We start from the raw sequence: 18931 nt of genomic DNA on the forward strand, positions 1-18931 counted from the left end.
CCGAGGGCGCAGCCTCGCCGCCGCCCCCGGACTCTCCTCTCCGCCCCGCCCGCGCCGCGCCCCCACCGCCTCCCCCTTCGGGAGAGGGACCTCGCCAGGCAGCCCGTGGCCCGCCGGGCTCCGCTCCGCGCGGCGCCGGCAGCGGCGGGGGCAGGGCGCGAGCGAGGGAACCCGCGAGCCCGCGAGCCCGCGAGCGGGGCGGCGGGGAGGGGACGCGCCGCCGAGCCGGGGCTGGAGCGGCGGCGGCGGCGGCGGCGGCGGCGGCGGCCAGGGAGGGAGGGCCCCACGGACCGAGGGACGCACGAACGGACCGAGCCAGGGAGGGAGCGAGCGAGACTTCGCCGGCGAGCGGCGGCTGCTGGGCGCTTCGCCGCGCTGCTGGGCGCTCGGCGCCTCCGCGGCCCCCGGCTCCCGGCCGCGGCTTCCTCGCGCGCGCGGGCGCGGGGCGCGGGGCCCGGGGCTCGCTTCGCCGAAGGTAAGAGGGACCCGACCGAGCCTTCTGGAGCCAGGAAGTGTGAGAAGCGCTGCTCCCACGCCTGTTGCTCCAGCTGCCCACGCGGCACCTTCCCACTCCTGCGCCTGGGTGGGTGGGCGCTGGGGCGCCGGAAGGGTTGGGGGTGGGGCCGGCGCCGCGGGGGAGCAGGCAGCCGGCCCGGGGGCGTCGGTTCCCTCCGGCTGGCTCTGCAGCCACCTCCGGGCAGCTCGGCGACGTGAGGCTTGGGGGTGGGGGTGTGAACCTCTGCCCTCTTTCCATTGGCCTGCCTTCCCTCGGGGGTGCCACAGGCAGCGCCCCGGGATCCGGCGGCAGGTGGCGACGGCTTGCACTGTCCCCCCCCCCGCCCCCGCTCCTCGTGAGGGGAGGACAAGAGAAATGGCTGAGGGTGGAAGCAGGGAGCAGTTTGGGGTGCTTCGCAAAGTTCTCCAGCCCGGCGAGCCGGCGGTGTGCCTACCAGAGGCTGGGGGCCCGCGCATCTGGTCCTGCCCGACGCTGCTTCCACCCCTCGAGCTCTGGGAAAGATTGTTAAGTGACACCCAGGGCCAGTGTGGCCCGGGGGAGGGGGTTCGAAAGACTCACTTTGGCGAGGTGTTTACCCTGGGGATGGGGCGCAGAAGGGACAAGGCAGAGAAGTTACCTGGAATCAACTAAATTCCTGCACTTGCTTAATGTTGACGTTTGAATCAAGTCCAAGAGGTTCTGCTTTTATCCCGGGCAGCCTGATATGTCAGCAACAGGCTGAGGTTCCGGACCTGGAATCTTATAGCAAAGAGAGGGCTCCGTTATATTTCCGAAAAGAGGGTGTCTGAACTTTCTTATGATCCTGTTTGTAAGACTGGGCTGGGGTTCCTATATGGTGCATGTTGGTATTTTGCATGAATGTATGTGATGGTTAAATGTATGCCGTATTTACCGTTACTTCAAGGAAACCTGGATATTTAATGTCTGTAGAAAGGGCGTGCAGGAATTCAATGCAAAGCGTGTGTACATTTCCCCATGAGGACATGTTGGCACACAGACGGGAATTGGGGAATTGATGTGTTTATTTTTCCTTGTCGCTACTTGAAGGCAACGAAATGCAAGTACAGAAGGGACCCCCAGAGGAAGAAAGATTGGTAGCTTGTTCCCTTTTGCTGTTGAGGAGGCTGGAGAAAAAGAGAGTTCAGGAAAGTGCCCTGGCCAGCCTAGGAGTGGCAATGTGGGAGAAGAGGATCTGTATGTATGTCCCAGGCCTGTACCCCAAGGAACCCCCGCCTGGCACCCTGTCGGGTTCATGCCCCTCCACCCAAACCCTGTGGGCGGAGGAGAAGGCCCCCTGGATCGTCAGGACCCTCCCCTCCCCGAGACTGGCCCCATTCTGGGCTAAGCAATGTGTTGTAAAATTGTGGAAGGTGAAAGTTTCCAGAGACTCTCCACACCCAGCACTCTGCCGAGGTCACTGAAGGGCAGACCTTGGTGACGTGATGCTTTTGCTGCCCTGTGCCTGGGCTCAGGTTAGGTGTCAGTTCCCAGGACAGGCTGTCTGGTCACTTTGCCCACTTTGGGCCCTCTACCTCCAAAACAGAAGCTGTTTAATAGGGCTGACTTTTTTGCAGCAGGAGAACATGTATTCCCCTCTTCTAGGATTTTTTGCCTTTGTCATTTTAGCCCTCACCTGTTTTAAATGGCTCTTCCCCAGGCTCCCCCCCACCCCCATCTTTCCCACTGTCAAACTCTTCTGCCAAAAGCAAAAATAGCTTCAGATTTTTCATTTGTAAGGCGTCCACGTCCTAGTAAAACCTTGGCATTTGAGGCGTGTGCAGTGCCATTGGCTGGAAATGGGGCCGCACTCTTGTGCCTGTTGCAGGAATTCATAGCCAGGTCTGCTCCACGAGGTGTTGGCCCCCGTTGGGGGGTGAGCGCTGCAGGGAGCACCGAGGAGAAGCCCCGCTGAAGCCAGGTCACGTCTGCAGGCTTGTGTGGAGGCTATATGGCCTTGGGCCTGGTATCAGGTGGGAAATTTTCCTCCCCTTCTAAACCCCACCACACCCCTTACACACACACACACACACACACACACACAGAGAAAGTAGCAGTGGGGTAATTGCTCCTTTGGGGGTACCTTTTACCAGGCGAACAGGGCTTGAGCCTCTGGAGACAGCCTGGGTTTTGCTTGGCCTTCTTTGGGAAGATTGTCCTGGATTGGTTGGGCGTTGGGACTAGAGGCTTTTATGATAGCTAGAGAGGGGTTGTTTTTCCTTCGCTAACTCTCAATTATTCATCTGAAAGCAGTATATGAAGTACTCATTGCCCTTGAGAAGAGGAGACTGGCCTGAGGTGGAAAGGGTAAGGGGGTGGGACGCAGCTTGGCAGGGGCAGGTGCCAGCCACTGAGGCTGGGGAGCCAGGGTGGAGCAGCCCTGGGAGAATGGAAGGGGAAGAACACTGGCCTTGCAGGGTGCAGAGCTGCATATCTGGCCCAAGCACGGTGCTAACAGGGTATCTCCTACCTCAGCGGTCTCTTATCTTACTCTTTGCCACCGGAACCCCCTCAAGGTCCTGCCTCTCTGAGCTCCATTATGGGATAAAACAAAGATGTTAAGGGTCAGAGGTCCAGGGCGCAGCATCTGGGAGGAGGCCAGGAGGGTTCTGTGGGAGGACCCCAGCCTCGGATAACCTCATGTTCTGAGTGATGCGGGTTGCGCCCCCTGTTTTGGGCACCAGTCTTATCAGGAATTCCCAGAACTGCCTCTTGTCGAGATGAGGCTCAGGCAAAGTCTGTCCCCACAGCAACAAACCCTGATGCTCTACTTCCTGTTTTGCACGGGCAGCCGTTACGAAGAGGTCTCAGTGAGACCCGAGGAGCTACTGCCTCAATGTCCCGGGTCCTAGTAGGATCAAGGATGCCTTGAGCCGAAGGGCTCCTTGTCACTTTCTTGCCCAGTTCTCCCATTTGACAGAGGAGGATTCCGAGGCCCAGAGTGCGATGGTGGGTTTGCTTTCACGAGTGCAGGAGAGAAGTGAAACTGGAATGCAGGGCTTCCTGACCTCCTGCTCTTCCCTGCCTGGGCTGGGCTGAGGGGCATCTCTGCATCCTGCTCTCTTCCATGAGGAGCATCAGTATCTGCCTACACTTAGGTCAGGAGAGCTATGTAGTAGTGACTCGGTCAATGGTCTGCTTGAAAATCGTCAGCTCCTACACACATGGAATTCAGCCACTCTGAAGGGATCTTTCTGAGTCTTAGCTCCCTCCCTGAAACTTATGGGCAGAAATGTCTAAGTCATAGGATTTTCTCCGGGGATAAATTTGAATTGTTGCTGTAAAAGTGCCTAAAACAGTGCCCAGAGCATTGTCAGCACGCAATAAATGTTCACTGAACGTGAATTGGAGTTATCTGTGGCCAAGGCTTACGTTGTGGGCTTGCCCGCCCAACTGCCCTTGCTCCTTAGAAAACCCAAGAAGAGTGTGTGAAGGGACTGCAGATCCTCCTGATAGCCCAAAGGAAGTACGGGGAGTTATCAGGGTAAATTTCTTGAAAAAGATATAAAATGCACAGGATGTGTTCCCAAGTCCATCAGTGGCATGCGGATCACCCACTGCCGTGGATGAACAATCTCCCTGTTCTTTTGCCATAATCAAGAGCTCATCAGGCTTGTGCTGTTTTTCTGTTCTCTGAGTGATGACATTTATAGGGAATGTCATTGTCATTCCTGTTGTCTTCTGCGGCATCTGAATCAACCTCCCTTTACGAGGGAGCAGAGGCACCTGTGAATATTCTCCTTAGCATGCAGATGAGGAAACTGAGGCAGAGACTGGCTCCTTGAGAAAACCCTGAGGCTGAGAGCACAGTGAGTCAGAGGCACTTCGGTTGGATTCTTTTGATTCTGATCTGTCGGCAGAGTTCTGCTGTCTGTCAGGAGAGAGAATGTCTACCCTTGAAACCCCCCTTAGCAAGGCATGGAGTAAGATCGAGGGAATGCAAATGATCTATAAAATCTGGGCTCCCAGTTTGAGAACCGCCCGATGCAGCACCCTGAACTGCTTCCTAGGCTGTTGGGTAAAAACGGAGGCGCCGTGGCCTTTACCCTCAAGGAGCTTATGATGGGAGGGGGAAAACGGGGCTGTCCCCTTGAACTCCTCATCGAGACCGCCTGGGTTTAAATCTCCCTGCCTTCTTATCACATCCTTTGACCAGTTACTCAAACTCCTCGTGATTCCTCTTCTTCATCTGCGACATGGGGACAACAGTGGTGTCTCCTCCCCTCTAGGGTTGTCAGTGGGATGGGCTGAGATGGCCCACAGAAGCATGCGGTACGGTGCCCGGCACCCAGCCCGCCCTCTGTAAACATCAGCTGCTGTTCCTCTCTGGACAGGAACACCTAGAGAAGTCAGGTAGCATAGGCTTCAGGGCATGTGGTGGGGGGCATCAGGCTGCCTGTGGTGGGATCCCTGTTCCATCCCTTTCCGGCTGGCAGACTGCCAACCCTCAGACTTCTTCCTAGGTTGCTGTGAGGGTACTAGGAGATGATCCGGGGGAGACGGTGTGTAGAGTACGGGCAAGATGATTGTTAGCGACGAGTATTAATTAGACGCGTAGAAAATGTCTTGTAATCCAGCCCAGAGGGCGAGAGGTGCTAGAGAAGAGGGGCAAACAAAGCCCTGTAAGCCCAAAGACGGAGAGAATTTCAAGGTGGCGAGAGAAGGGGGCGTTGCAGAAAAGATGAGGAACAGGGAGGCAAATAGGAGCGCTGAAGGGGAAGGATATCCCCCACAGAAGGAGGAGTGTCCAGAAGCAGAGCCGCTCTGCTCTTGTTGCTGGAGGCTAGGACAGGTGCATGGAGCATGGGCCGGAATGGTCAGCCAGGATCCATTTGTGGCAAAGCTGGAATGCCAGGCCAGAGATTGTGGACCTGATTTTGTAGGTTGTGGGGTTCAGCACCATCAGAACTTGGCTTTAGGGAGATTACCCTGAGCGGAATGGATTTCTGGGGACCAGGAAAAACAGGGGTGGGGGGTGGGGGTGGGGCAAGGGAGACGAGCAGGCCAGTGGGAAGGGAAGGAGGCCTGAGGGAATGAGGGCCTTCATGAGGGCAGTAAGGGCTGTCGTCTCATTATTTGGCAACTCTTTGGGTGAAGCAAGGAGAAAGATGGCCAAACGGACAGGCCTGGGATTAGGGCAGCCGTGAACAAAAGGTTCACTGAGGAGCAGCTTTGGGCGAGGAGGTAGGTTTGGTGTGACCTTGTCCAGCATCAGAGGCATCCAGATGGGGACAGTCTAGCGGTAGCTCAGGAGTGAGAAGAGGTGGAGATCTGAGGGCCTAGAGGAGTTGGTAGTCAGGAGAAGGAAGCAGGTTTATAGGGAAAGACGAAGATCAGATCCCATTTACAAGACAAACCTCTGCCTCATTCATTTCAACACAGAGTCAAGCCAACTGAACTCCAGAGGGTCCAAATAATTCCGAGTGAGGATTGGTTCCGTGTGCCAGTTTAGGATTAGTGAAAATGAGTGTGTCAACCCCAAACAATTTCCTGGTGCTGTTACGTGTGTTTCTGTGTCACCACATGTCTTCCCACAGATGGTAACACATTTGGGGATTCAGAGTCATTTCAGTATCATCCTTAAAAAGCCAGATTTGGGAAGGTAAATCTGTTTCTCAAAGCCAAAAATAATTCTCTGAGCCATTGTCCCCCCACCCCCATCCATGCAGGTGATGGGGAGGTGTGTCCACAGTGTGGTTCAGAGACTGGTGGGGGAAGGGACAAGGTGGCCCAGGGCTGGAGGAGCCTCCAGGGCTGGAGTGGGGCCGGGTGAAAGGGGCTGGCATGGGAAAGAGTATTGTTACATAACCCGAGGGAGCTATGGATGGTGGGCAGATGGAGACGGGAGGCGAGGAATCTGGAGATGGCAGAGTGTGGATCAGCTTCCTCTGGGAGGGAGAGGGACAATGCATAGAAGGCAGGTGAACCAAGAGCCCGAGACCCTCTTTACAGGGTGGGGAAGGAGCCCTGCCCGGCCTCACAGCCTCTCCCACTTCTTTCTGTCCTGGCTCTGAGGGGCATGATTGGATGCTAAGTTGCCAGGTGTCCCAGAGAGTAGCACTCCACCAGCAACTGCCTTCTCCATGGGACTTGGGGACCAGAACTATACCAAGCTCTGGGCCTACCGTCTTCACCTGCCATCTCAGAGAACTTTCCAGACACAGGCAGGCCCAGCCTCCACCTCAGCGATGAGGAGTAGAAAGAATGTGTTTACCTGATCTCCCTTACCCACCCCCCATTCCTGATTACCCTGGTGGGTGAAGAGTGAAATAAAAATTAGCATGTTTATCCCACTTTTAAATTCATTTAATGAGAACTCATTTACCCTCTCCCAATTTAAATTCGTAATAACGCCATAACCTTTCAGAGCTGATTATTACCCGCGTCTTCCCAGATCTTTCTCCTAAAGAGCCTTTCCCTCCAAATGCTCCTGAGCCTTCCTGCAACTTGACAATTTGTCGGGCAGTCAACAACATCTGGTGAGCCCACAGGGGCTGCCCAGCGCCGTGCCAGGTGCTGTCCCTAGGACGGGGGTGAGAAAGAATCAAGTCACCGCCCTTGGGAGGTGACTTTGGTTTCATTGATTTGCCTTCCAGACTCTCGCCCTCTCACTCAGCACTGACCCTTCCCCGTGCCCCGCTTCCTAACGGGGAGGCAATCGTGGACTCACCCAGTTCTCTGCTCTCTCCTCCTGTCTCCCAGGGGTCACGGAACGAACTCCAAGCTGGTGTGCAAAGCCTCCGCCTCCGAGCAGCAGCCGGCCCAAGAGCTGGAGTCAGCATGGCGGCCGGCGTGGCAGCCTGGCTGCCTTTTGCGCGGGCGGCGGCCATCGGGTGGATGCCGGTGGCCAACTGCCCCATGCCCCTTGCCCCCGCCGACAAGAACAAGCGGCAGGATGAACTGATCGTCCTCAACGTGAGCGGCCGGAGGTTCCAGACCTGGCGGACGACGCTGGAGCGCTACCCGGACACGCTGCTGGGCAGCACGGAGAAGGAGTTCTTCTTCAACGAGGACACCAAGGAGTACTTCTTCGACCGGGACCCCGAAGTGTTCCGGTGTGTCCTCAACTTCTACCGCACGGGCAAGCTGCACTACCCGCGCTACGAGTGCATCTCGGCCTACGACGACGAGCTGGCCTTCTACGGCATCCTGCCGGAGATCATCGGCGACTGCTGCTACGAGGAGTACAAGGACCGCAAGCGGGAGAACGCCGAGCGGCTCATGGACGACAACGACTCGGAGAACAACCAGGAGTCCATGCCCTCGCTCAGCTTCCGCCAGACCATGTGGCGGGCCTTCGAGAATCCGCACACTAGCACGCTGGCCTTGGTCTTCTACTACGTGACTGGCTTCTTCATCGCCGTGTCGGTCATCACCAACGTGGTGGAGACGGTGCCGTGTGGCACGGTGCCTGGGAGCAAGGAGCTGCCGTGTGGGGAGCGCTACTCGGTGGCCTTCTTCTGCCTGGACACGGCCTGCGTCATGATCTTCACCGTGGAGTACCTCCTCCGGCTCTTTGCGGCGCCCAGCCGCTACCGCTTCATCCGCAGCGTGATGAGCATCATCGACGTGGTGGCCATCATGCCCTACTACATCGGCCTGGTCATGACCAACAACGAGGACGTGTCTGGCGCCTTCGTCACGCTCCGGGTCTTCCGTGTCTTCCGGATCTTCAAGTTCTCGCGCCACTCCCAGGGCTTGCGGATCCTGGGCTACACACTCAAGAGCTGTGCCTCTGAACTCGGCTTTCTCCTCTTCTCCCTCACCATGGCCATCATCATCTTTGCCACTGTGATGTTTTACGCCGAGAAGGGCTCCTCTGCCAGCAAGTTCACGAGCATCCCTGCCTCTTTTTGGTACACCATTGTCACCATGACCACCCTGGGGTAAGTCTGCGCCGGTGGCCGGAGGGGTGGAGGTTACGAGGGAGGGAGGTTACATTTGGATGGTAGCAGGGTCCGGCAGACGAGGATGGAGTCACTTGTCCAAGTCATAGGAGCAAGGGGAGTTGCCTCATCAGAAAGAGGAGGTCACACATTTGGGCGCGAGAGCTTGCTCTGAATTGAGTTTTCTTGGGGGGGGCCATGCATTTTATAAAACGTGGAAAATTAAGCCATCATTTCTCTTTTCAGCCCTGCATTCTGTGTATGTGTGTGGGGTGGAGTGAGTGGTGATAGCTGCGTTCTCATATGCCCCTGCGCTTGCCTGTAAGGGCTGCCCTGAGGGGTTGGCGGGGTGGGGGGGAGATGGGGTAGCAGGTGGGAAGGAAGAAGAGCCCGAGGAGTTCGGTGAGCGCCGTAAGGAGGGCACGCAGTTCCATTAACCAGAGGACGCCGAGAGCACTCTCTTTGGATCCTTCCTGCATTTCTTCTCTGTAGTGTATCTGCAGGCTATTTCTCTTTTGCTTTCCTTCTCTTCTCTGCTGCCACAGATGCTCCAGGGTTTGGTAGCTCTGAGCAGACTTTCTGTAAGTGACTCTGAACTTGGGTTTCCTGCAAATCGGAGCACCCAACTTGTTTTTTCTCACCGAAGGAGGAGTTCTCTGTGATTGAATGACCCGGCCTACCTGGGCCATGGTGAGATGGTCTGAAGAGATCACGTGGTCAGACACAGAAGCAACAGGATCATCCCGGGGAGGGAGAGGCACTCAGCAAGGGCCACGGGTGACGCTGTCTCTTCCATCTCCCTGAGGTACCCTCTCTAGCTGAGGTCGTAGAAATGTGTTTATGGTGCTGGCATGCGAAGCTTTCCATCCGAGGAAGGGGCTCGGGAAGGAGGTTGCAGTTTCCCTCTAACAGGATTAGAGCCAACAGCTTTATGGAGGAGACATGAATTTCTTAGGGGTTTCTGCTTAGGCTGTTGGAAGTCATTGAGGCTAATGCAAAATCCCTTTTACAATTCATATGCTGGGTCTGTATTTGCTTAGGCCAGGAAGCATTATATTGCTGATGGAGAATTCATGAAGCTTTTTATTTGGTCTTTGACAGTTTGGTTGGTGGTGTCCTGGTGATTTGATTTTTTTTTTTTTTCCTGGCTGACACCCCGCGGCGCTGAGGTCGGTTTTTCCATAGTGCTGTGTATGCTTATTGGGAATGACTGAGCAGGTGACAGGACCTTTTAAAATGATTACATTTGTGATTGGGCCACCCGGGGCGGGGGGCGGGCAAGGGGTGTCATTGTCCATTTGTGGAGGACACATTTGATGGGGGCATTTCCTTTCCCTCTTGTCCGTCGGACACAGGCCATCCTGCCCCTTCCTCTCTCTCCAACACACACATAGTTCTTTGAACAGCTGCTCGCACCCGGAGTGGGTAGGAGCGTCTGGTCGTTTGACCTTATCTTTTGGCGCAGTGGCATATTTAGGGATAAAGTGACCTGGGAACCGGTCACTGTGTCGGGAGAAGGAGGCATCTTTGCCCTTTCGAGGCTGACCCTGACCATCCCTTCACTTTCCTGAAGGGGAACACCCCCCCCCCGAAAGGCCAGGACCTCCCTGGCCCCGCACCTGACATGGCTGTGACCATCCTCCATGCCCTTACGTGCCCTTTGATGGGACTCATGACACCAGAGTGATGCCTCAGGACTGCCGTGGGGAGAAAACAGGGCAGATGGGTGGATGTCAGAGTTAAAGTGGGATCACTTCAGAGGAGATCGATGGAAACTTCAGGGGCCACCTGCCTATTACTTTTTATTATTAGGGTAACAGCATATGTGTGTCTACCGTGTGGCGGCGGTGTGCTAAGCTCTTTGCATATATTACCCCTTTGAGTCTTCACAACAGCCCTGCAAGGTGGGAAAAATGCCATCCAACTTTGCAGATGCAACAGGCAAGGCCCAGAGAGATCAAGTACCGTACAGCTGATCGGGGCAGAGCTGATTTCCCAATGCCAGTCTGGCTGTCTCCAGCGCCCGTTCCCTATTCACTCGCCACTCCGCATGTCCCCATACCGTTCGGGGCCGTGGGGGGAAAGTAGACCTCCAGGGTTCCTTCTTTTACATTATGGCCTCAGGGGGTCAGTTTATTCTAGTCACGTCGCTCTTGAACACGAGTACTGCAGCCACTGTCCTAGGCACACAGGGAATTTATAAACCAAACATTTCCATCTGGCCCGTTTAAATGCTGCCTTGGGAATCAGATGGCTGCATTCCTGGCAGAATCCACTGTTTTACTGTCGCTGGGGAGACTATTGATGTCCTTTAGCATCCGCCCTCTAGGTCAAGGGCGAGGCCAGTATCAGGGGACGGACAGTCTTGGCCTTGTATGTACTTTCTGAGCGAGGGGAGGGGACGGCAGGAAGCAGGGGGCCTCTGCCAGAGAGTGAAGGTGAAGAGGAAGGAAAGGGGAGTAGCGTGCTGCCCCTGACTGTGGCCCAGTGGGCTCCTCGCCCTGCTCTTCCGCATGCATCAGAACATCTGGCCTCTGGGAGGGGAAGCGAATGAGCAGGAGAAGAAGCCTTCCTTCGGTCATGTCTTCCTTAACCTCGGATGAGTAATGGGACAGCAGGTTTTTCTTCCTCCACCCTGGCTGGTGTGGTTGAATGCTGGACTGGGCAACCTTGACTTTGACTTGAGTTGGCAGTTGGAATCATTGCCCGGCTCACTGCTTGGCTATACATAGCAGGTACTTGGCAAAACGCTTTTTAATGGCTTGGTCATTGTGAATGGGGCGCCTTTTCCATTTGCCTGGCCTGATACTGTTCTCAGTCCTTTCCAGGCCTGCCCATCCTCTTTCTAGGGTGGACTTAAGATGCGTGCTCTGCCCCAGCCCTGGCCCCTGGGGACAGAGGAGGGCAGCCTTCACCTGGCCTCTGGCCCATCCCCTGGGACACTGTGCAACATCAGGGGCGGGGGTCTTCTTGCTCTGCTCAGAGGTCTTCCCAACTCGACCCTGGAAACTTTTCCCTCTCCACTGGCTGGTTCCTGTCCTGAACTTATTCACTGGCTAGCTGTAGGCCTAAACCATTCCAGAGAGCCCTTCTTTTTCTTACTCCTTGCTGGCATTTGAGCCCCCAAGTGGCTGTGGGATACCAAGGGCCAATATTCTGTCACATTCCACGGTCTGTCCAGCTGCTTCTAACAGCTCCCAGCAGACACTTCGTTCTTCCCATCTGCAGACGCTCCCTGCCCTAATCCTGCCCCAAGTTCCAGTTTCAGTCTGGGAGAAACTTGTCTTCGGCTCCTTTGCAGAGGAGGGCTGACTGACAGGCCACGGGGCTGGGCTGAGGACCGAAGTGCCGGGCTGAGGACCGAAGTGCCGAGCAGAGTTCAGGCTCCCTCGCTCCAGTTCCCACCTCTGCCCGCCTTCCCAGGACTCACTGATGAGTTACTCAGGTGTCCTCCAGGGAGGGATCTCCTAGAACCAATCATTTCTGTTTATTTAATATCTCAAAATACCTTAAGCACACAGAACAATAATGGCCCAACTGCCGCTGAGGCTCAAGGATGGCTGACCTTTGCAGCTTCTTGTGCTGGCAGGGAAGACCCACATGGCCAGCCATGTTTCCCTTATGCCCCCTTGACTGTAGAGCTCCCACATGTGCCACGAAAGGATTAATTTCGGTGCTCATAATTGCTGCTATAAATAAAATCCTCAATTATCTCAGCTAACAGAGGAAAGGGATAAGACAGAACTCCCAATATTAAATAAGACCAACATGTCTAGTTTGCGAAGGTAGTCTATGTTGTAGACTTTTTAAAGCAAATTTTCCTTCTGAATTTTGTTTGACTTGGCTTGGCATCACGATTGGCCTAGACTGTCTGAGTCAGTCTGTGGGTGAGGCTCCAGTTCAGCGTGGGGAAGAGGAGAGTGTGCGGAAGGAAAGCCTCGCGAGCGAGCACCCACCAGGGCTATCGAGGGCCAGCTCCGAGACTGGAGGGGATGAGGCCATCTTGGCTATCTTCAGGGCGTGGGGGCGGGGGGGCAAGGCTTGGGAAGGGCCCAGAGAAGCCTTGCTCCTGGTAAGATGGCCTGCTGCTGCCTGGTTGGCTTGCTTATGTAATTGAGACTGGCAGCCTATCTGTCACCCCATGCCCTGAGATGAGAGAGCTTTTGACAGTGTCCAAAAATCACTTTAACTAAAACAGAATCGATTTTTACTTCTTCCAAGCATGAAGCAGCCTCCAGGTGATTTGCATTTCCCTTTAAAACATAATCCTGGAAGGGGCCTGCCAGAGGTTTTGCAAGACTGGGAGTCTGGCCTGGACAGTCAATACAGGCACATCACGGAATGGGGTGCTTGACCAGGCTACCCCCCAGCACCAGAAGTGGAGCCAATCTGGGATCTGGTTAACCCTTCAATCCCCCAAATTCTGGCTGCACCTTCATCCACTGCCTCTGGGGCCCACCAGCCCTCCTCCCAACTCCCAAGTGCCTTGGCCTGGGACAGTGGTCAGCTGTGCCTACATGGATGGTGGTGTGTCCCTGCCCAGGGAGGTCTGGTCATAGCCACACTTACTGGAAATGAATGACCTCAAGGTCTTTTCTTGGTTTGACACGTCTTAACCAACAGTTCTCTGGTGCTGCGATTCCTAAGAGAAGATATAGATCCACATCCCGACAAGGAATCTTGCATTCATTCAACATTTATTGAGTGCCTACTATGCGCCAGGCCCAGCAAATACAAAGCGCCATGATTGCACATCAGCCCAGTGTAAGGTCCAGACAGCAAGAATTGAATGAGACTCACTTCTCTTCCTTTGAAAACAAAACAAGAGATGGTGGGAAGAGCAGTAGACCAAGGGTCAGAAAAAGAGGCCTTTACTCATATTCTTCCTGCCACTCCAGAGACAACCCCTCACTTTGCTCTGTGTCTGGCTACCTCCCATCATCCGTCACAGCTCAGCCCCACATCATCCCCAGGAGCCCTTCCTGCCACCCCCGGGACCAGGGTGTACTAGGCACCCTTCCTTTTCTTCCCACTGCAGCCCTGATGTACCTCTGTCTTGTCAGTTGCCATATTTTATTAACTTGATCTGCTTATGTGTCTTTCTCTCAGGATGTGAGCTCTTCAAGGGCAGGTCTCTATTCCAGAGATCATTGTGTGATCTGTGCCTAAGTCAGAGTCTCACTAGATAGCTGTTCAACTAAACAGGTTTGTACCCCAGGTTACCTGTCCTCAGTTTCCTCACTTGCTAACCATCTCCTGGCCATTTTAAGAACCAGTGGAAGTGCTATCCAAATGTGAGCTATCTGGTCAGATCAGACAAATATCCATTTGTGGGCAGGGTGGAGGTGGGGAGGCCAACCGGGGCGTTCTCTAGTTCTGACGTCAGCCTTAGCGTAGTGTGGCTTTTCTTGCACGGGAAGTTTCAGCCCTTGTCCTTCAGCATTTTTGGCCACTTGGCCATGCTTCCCACTGCAGACTCTGGGGTCAGGGAGGAGCAGAAAGGGAGCCAGAGATAAGCGCCCCCATCCATGAAATTTTCCTCCCATTCGCTTCTTTATGCAACCAATATTTGTTGAGTAGCCACGAGGTGCTAAGAATATGGCAGCAAAGAAAGTAGTCTCTGATCTTGTGGAGCTTACATTCTAGTGGAGGAGCCCAGATAGTATATAGATCAGCAGATAAATACGTTCCATGAGGCAGCAATTCATGCTCCAGAGAAAAATAAAGCCTGGTGGCATAAACAGGGAGCACTGAGTGCGGGAAGGTGGTGGAGCGAGGGAGAGTTGCTATTTTATGTCAGGAGCTCAGGTGATATTTGAGCAAAGACCTGAAAGAATGTTGGTAGCTTAGGGAAGAGCATTCCAGGCCAAGAGAACAGCAAATGCAAAGTCCATCAGGCAGGAGAGGCCTTGGCATGCTGTTCTTGGAATAGCTACAAGGTCCTAATGGTCAAGTGGCAGGAGCAGGGACCAGGTATAGGAGGTAATAGGGGAAGCAGCTCATGCTGGGCCCTCGAGATCAAAGGCTTAGCCCTTTGCATTTTTCTCTGCCTGGAATGGGAAACCACTGGAGGGTTTTAAGTAGGCCTCACTTAGGTTTGCAAAGGATCACTCTGGCTGCTGGGTAGTGAATACTTTGTAGGGAGAAGCCACCATCATAGTCTATGCAGCGGCTGATGGTGGCTGGGCCAAGGGTGTTGGCAGCGGGGAGGGGGGAACTGAGAGATTTTGCATGTATTTGAAGGCAGGGGCAACAGGGAGCGATGCCGGTCCCGCTTCTACCACGACAGCTGCCCAAGACTTTCTCAGCTCCCGTAGCAAGGACTGGCCCAGGAAGACATGGTCCTAAAGACCTTGTCCACGCCGGGAGAAGCATTGCACAAGAAGGGCCCTCTTGCAAGGGGGCGGCTTCAAGGCCCAGGGCAGTGAGACCCCAGCATGGATGGAGTGAACAAGCCCCAGAGCCCAAGTTGGAGCGTGGGTGTCTGAGATCCGGGCTGGAGCTGCCTGCAAGCAGGAACGTCTGTACCTGGTTTGGGGTTTCCTTTCTTTTCTTTAAAGGTTTTATTTATTTACTTATTTATTTATTTAGAGCACATGACTGGGGGGAGAGGCAGAAGAAGAGGGAGAGAGAGAGAATCTCCACAGACTCCGCCCTGAGCACAGAACCTTACACGGGGCTTGAACCCACGACCGTGAGATCATGACCTGAGCCGAAACCAAGAGTCAGAAGCTTAACCAAACGGGCCACACAGGCACCCCTGTGGTTTCCTTTCAACACAGGCAGCGAATACCAAGCACCTGCCAAGGGCTGGGCACCGTGCTTACCACCCTGGGGGACAGTCTTGGTTCAGAAAGGGAAATGGAAGTCAGTGGCTCTGATATAGCAGCTGAGACTGAGGGGTGGGCAGGAGGTCGGTGCTGCAGGTGGGGGAGGGACGGATTCACATGGATGAGATAAGAGACTCTCGGGTGCTGCACACTAGAACCATTACTTTAGATTGGTCTTCCAAGCCAGCAATTCAAATTGCTCCAATTTTGGGGAGGGAATTTTCAGGCTGATGCCCATTTCACAGCTCTCCTCCTAAATCTCTCAAAATCAATCTCTCTCTCTCTCTCTCTCTCTCTCTCTCCCTCCCTTTCTCTGTTTGGTTTTGTTTGGGTTTCCCTCTTCAAACACACCTGTAAACATAAACATGATTCTTCCTGAGGAGCAGCAATTATTCTGCCTGAAAATAGTATAAATAAAAGGAAGCCTGGCCCTCCCTCTCCTTAGGGGAGGGCCAGAACCCCTCAGTAACTGCTAGAGTGTTTTTGCCTCTCTCATCCAGGAGGGAGCTCGGTTCTGGGCCACGCAGGGCTCTGGTCCACATACAGTCGTGGCTGGGAGCTTCCCCGTCCCCCACTCCCCCAACCCCTCCCCGGGCAGGGAGAGGAGCAGAGACTTAGCTGGGAGGCTCCCAGCCCCTGTGCTCGGGCAGGTGGCCCTGAACACAACCAACTCGTTCCAAGAAGCCGACACCGTACTCATATCCTAAGTGTTCATCCTCTGGTAATATCTAAGCAGTTTTTCTTTTTTGGAAGTAGGGACCAGTCCCCCAGCAATCTCCTTTGGAAAGAGTGTTCCGTAGTGACCTCAGACCAACTTCCAGTGGGGACTTGTTTGTGACAAGGGGGAAGGAGTTACCACAGCGCCTTGGAGCGCCCAAAGTTCTGGGCCAGAGGGCTCAGAGACCGTGGCCTCCAAGTTGAGTCCTGTGCTCCGGCCTCCGTCCAGCCTGCGTTTCCCAGGCCGGAACCGAGGCCCCTCCTCCCCAGCCCCCACCTCCCTCTGCCCAGCGCCATGCAAATGCCGGGTGCATGGGAAGGTGCGGGACCAGGAGGGAGGATAAGTCAGCTTTGGCTGACCATGACTTGGTGGAGGAAGATTACATCTGGCTCGTGTAATCATATTCTGGGTGTCAGGACTGGAATGAGTGTCATTAAACTGAATCAGAAAAATCGTTTTAATATAAGTGCCACCTCACACACAAGCTTGTTGATGGAGAGATGGATGAGGCTGGGGACACCTCCTTTGTAATGTGATGCCGTAAAATCCCATCACCTTCATTATTTCCCACGGAGCCAACGCATCATAATGCCCATGAGCGGCAGAACAGCTTGAATTTAATATACAGAAAGTCCAATCAAACAATAAATGGATGGAACTATATAAAGAAACCATTTTCTGGGAGGCTGGCTCCATTCTCTGGGATTCAGCTCCCTGACACATGAAATGTGCATCAATTTTCCCCAACTAATGCAGCTGCGGAATCACCCCATGTGATATTTGTTTGCTTCAGAAGTGGAAGAGGGGAGCTTGCCCCCCTACATTATCTGGCTATCAGTGCAGAATTGCAAATCTCATTTTCTGTGGTTTGCGTGCGGCGGTTCCCGGTGGCACAGTGAGGCACCATCCCGATGCCAGCAAGGTTGGAAGCACAGCCCTCTTCCATCCCAGAACCTTACTCGGTCCCACTGACGCTTTGGCGTTGTCCTTATAGCACAAATCGATTCTGGACCCTGAGCTGCCAGGGGGCTGGGATGTCTCTGCCCTTGTGGTCGTCTGAAAGAAACCGGCCAGTGCTGAGTTACCCGTGACACCGTGACTGTCCAGTCTTGCCTTGAGGTTGCTCCGGGCAGTCGTTCTGTCCCAGACTGGACCCCCCCCACCAGCCAGGCCTCCGTTGTTCTTTCCATCCCTCTTACTCAGCCAGCTCTCAGGACCGTAGAGGCAGATACCACCCCAACTGGGCACACAAAGTTAAAAAGGCGAATCAGCTCCTCGACAATCATACGGTATATGTCAAAGACTGATGGCGATAATGCTTTTATGCTTCTGGTGGGAGATTCTCTCCAGCATGATGGTTCCAGTGTCAAGGATAACCTAGAGTTCACCGTAATTACAGCCTTAGAGCTGCTGAGAAGTATCATTAGTTTATTTTTACTTCTTCCTGGTCGTGCATACTTAAGCAGAAAAAAAAAAAAGTAGGGGAATTTTAAACTAAATGATATTAAAACCACAGACAGCATAAATCTTGATGCAGTTTAACAAATATTATACCCCGTGTTTGTGATGCATGCTGCTAGTCAGTGTTGGGGAAATAGAAATAAATAAGCCCTCGCTCCTGTCCCTGAGAAGTTTACAGTACGGCAGGGGATTTGAGTATGTTTATGAGCAGATGAGGGAGGATGGGGCATGTTCCGAAGTGATCAGGAAGTGTTTGGCACAGAATAAATGCTTAATAAATATTTGCTGCTGAATGAGTGACTGGCTTCACGGAAAAGGTGACATTTCAGCTAGACCAACAACAGTGGGTAGGATTTTGAGATGCGGAAATGGGAAATCCAAGTAAATTGCAAAAGGGCACGGTGCTTGGGAGCTTAACCACCATGCTGCTTTGCTGGTGTTTAGGGCATATGAGGGGAATGGCTGGAGGCAAGCAGGAATAAAAGGCTTGCTAGAGACACGGAGGTCCTAAATTATTAGGCTAAGGCATTTATTTAGTAGGCCTGGAGGACCACTAAAGGTGGTCCATGTTGCCGTGATTAGGAAGATTTATTTGGAGCGGTCTTCTGGTTGAGTGTTAGACCCATTGTGAGGTCAGCCAGAAGACTGATCCAGGAGGGGCGTGTGGGAGGCCTGATTGGGATGGTCACGGTGGAAAGGGACAGAAGGAGGTAGAGTGGAAAGGCATCCAGGAGAAGAGAAGTCTAAGTGAACTCTGGCATTTTGAGACTGGGTGATTGGGGATGGGGAGACGGCGAATGTCAGAGGAGGAGCAGTTTGGCAGAAGGACAAGGGAGCTAGCAAGGCAGTTTTGGGATGGGGGCTGCAGCAGGGAATAGACATTCCCAAAGAAAACCGAAGGGAGGGTGGAGGAGAGGCCCCACTTCTCTGGCACCTTGCCTCCTTCAGGAACGCTGCTCCCACCCATGGAATGGTTTGTGGACACTTGCATTCAGCTTCTCTCCTTGGCCCGTGGGCATTCCCTCTCATGCTGCGTCTCTCCTGGGGCCAAAAGGTCATATTGGTTTTCTGAGTCAAACAAGGTTTTCTTTTAGTCTCATACAATGCTAATTAAATAAACATCTCTGACCCAGGAAGGCAGAATTGGTTTATGGGCTTTGCTAAACAATAATACTAAAAGGATCCTCACGTTGCCACGTGGAGAAGATAGATGATGGGGTCTGAATGGTCACAGACCAGCAAAGCGTCTGTGCCTGGCCCGGAGCTGTGCTAACTCAGAGTGGCCCAGCCTCCGTGGGCGGCTCTGTCCTGGTCCTTGCAGGGCCAGACCCCTGAGCAGAGGCTTTGGGGATTCAAGATGCTGCCCGTGCCCCTCGTCGCCCTCTTCTCCTCAGGGAGAAATGCCGGGCGCCCTGCCGGCATCCCTGGGAGCCTCCTCTGGCCTGCCCTCCCCCCGGACATACGTGTCTCTGGGCCCCCCCCGGACATACGTGTCTCTGGGCCCCCCCGGACATACGTGTCT

At 54.1% G+C, this 18931-nt stretch overlaps 1 protein-coding gene across 2 annotated transcripts in view; it reads left to right on the forward strand.

The window, feature by feature from the left end:
* Positions 1-378: 378 nt before the first annotated feature.
* The window catches only part of KCND3 (potassium voltage-gated channel subfamily D member 3), a 207644-nt gene continuing 189091 nt past the window's right edge, over positions 379-18931 (forward strand). For both annotated transcript variants that reach the window (XM_025872601.2, XM_025872602.2), the window contains exons 1-2: positions 379-475; positions 7217-8400. In XM_025872601.2, coding sequence (XP_025728386.1) covers positions 7295-8400 — 1106 coding nt within the window. In that variant the 5' untranslated portion in view covers positions 379-475; positions 7217-7294. The remainder of the gene's footprint in view (positions 476-7216; positions 8401-18931) is intronic.

This window comes from Callorhinus ursinus, unplaced genomic scaffold (genome assembly GCF_003265705.2).
Source record: "Callorhinus ursinus isolate GAN/ISIS: 27379988/994484 unplaced genomic scaffold, GSC_fseal_2.0 scaffold9, whole genome shotgun sequence".
Taxonomy (NCBI): Eukaryota; Metazoa; Chordata; class Mammalia; order Carnivora; family Otariidae; genus Callorhinus; species Callorhinus ursinus.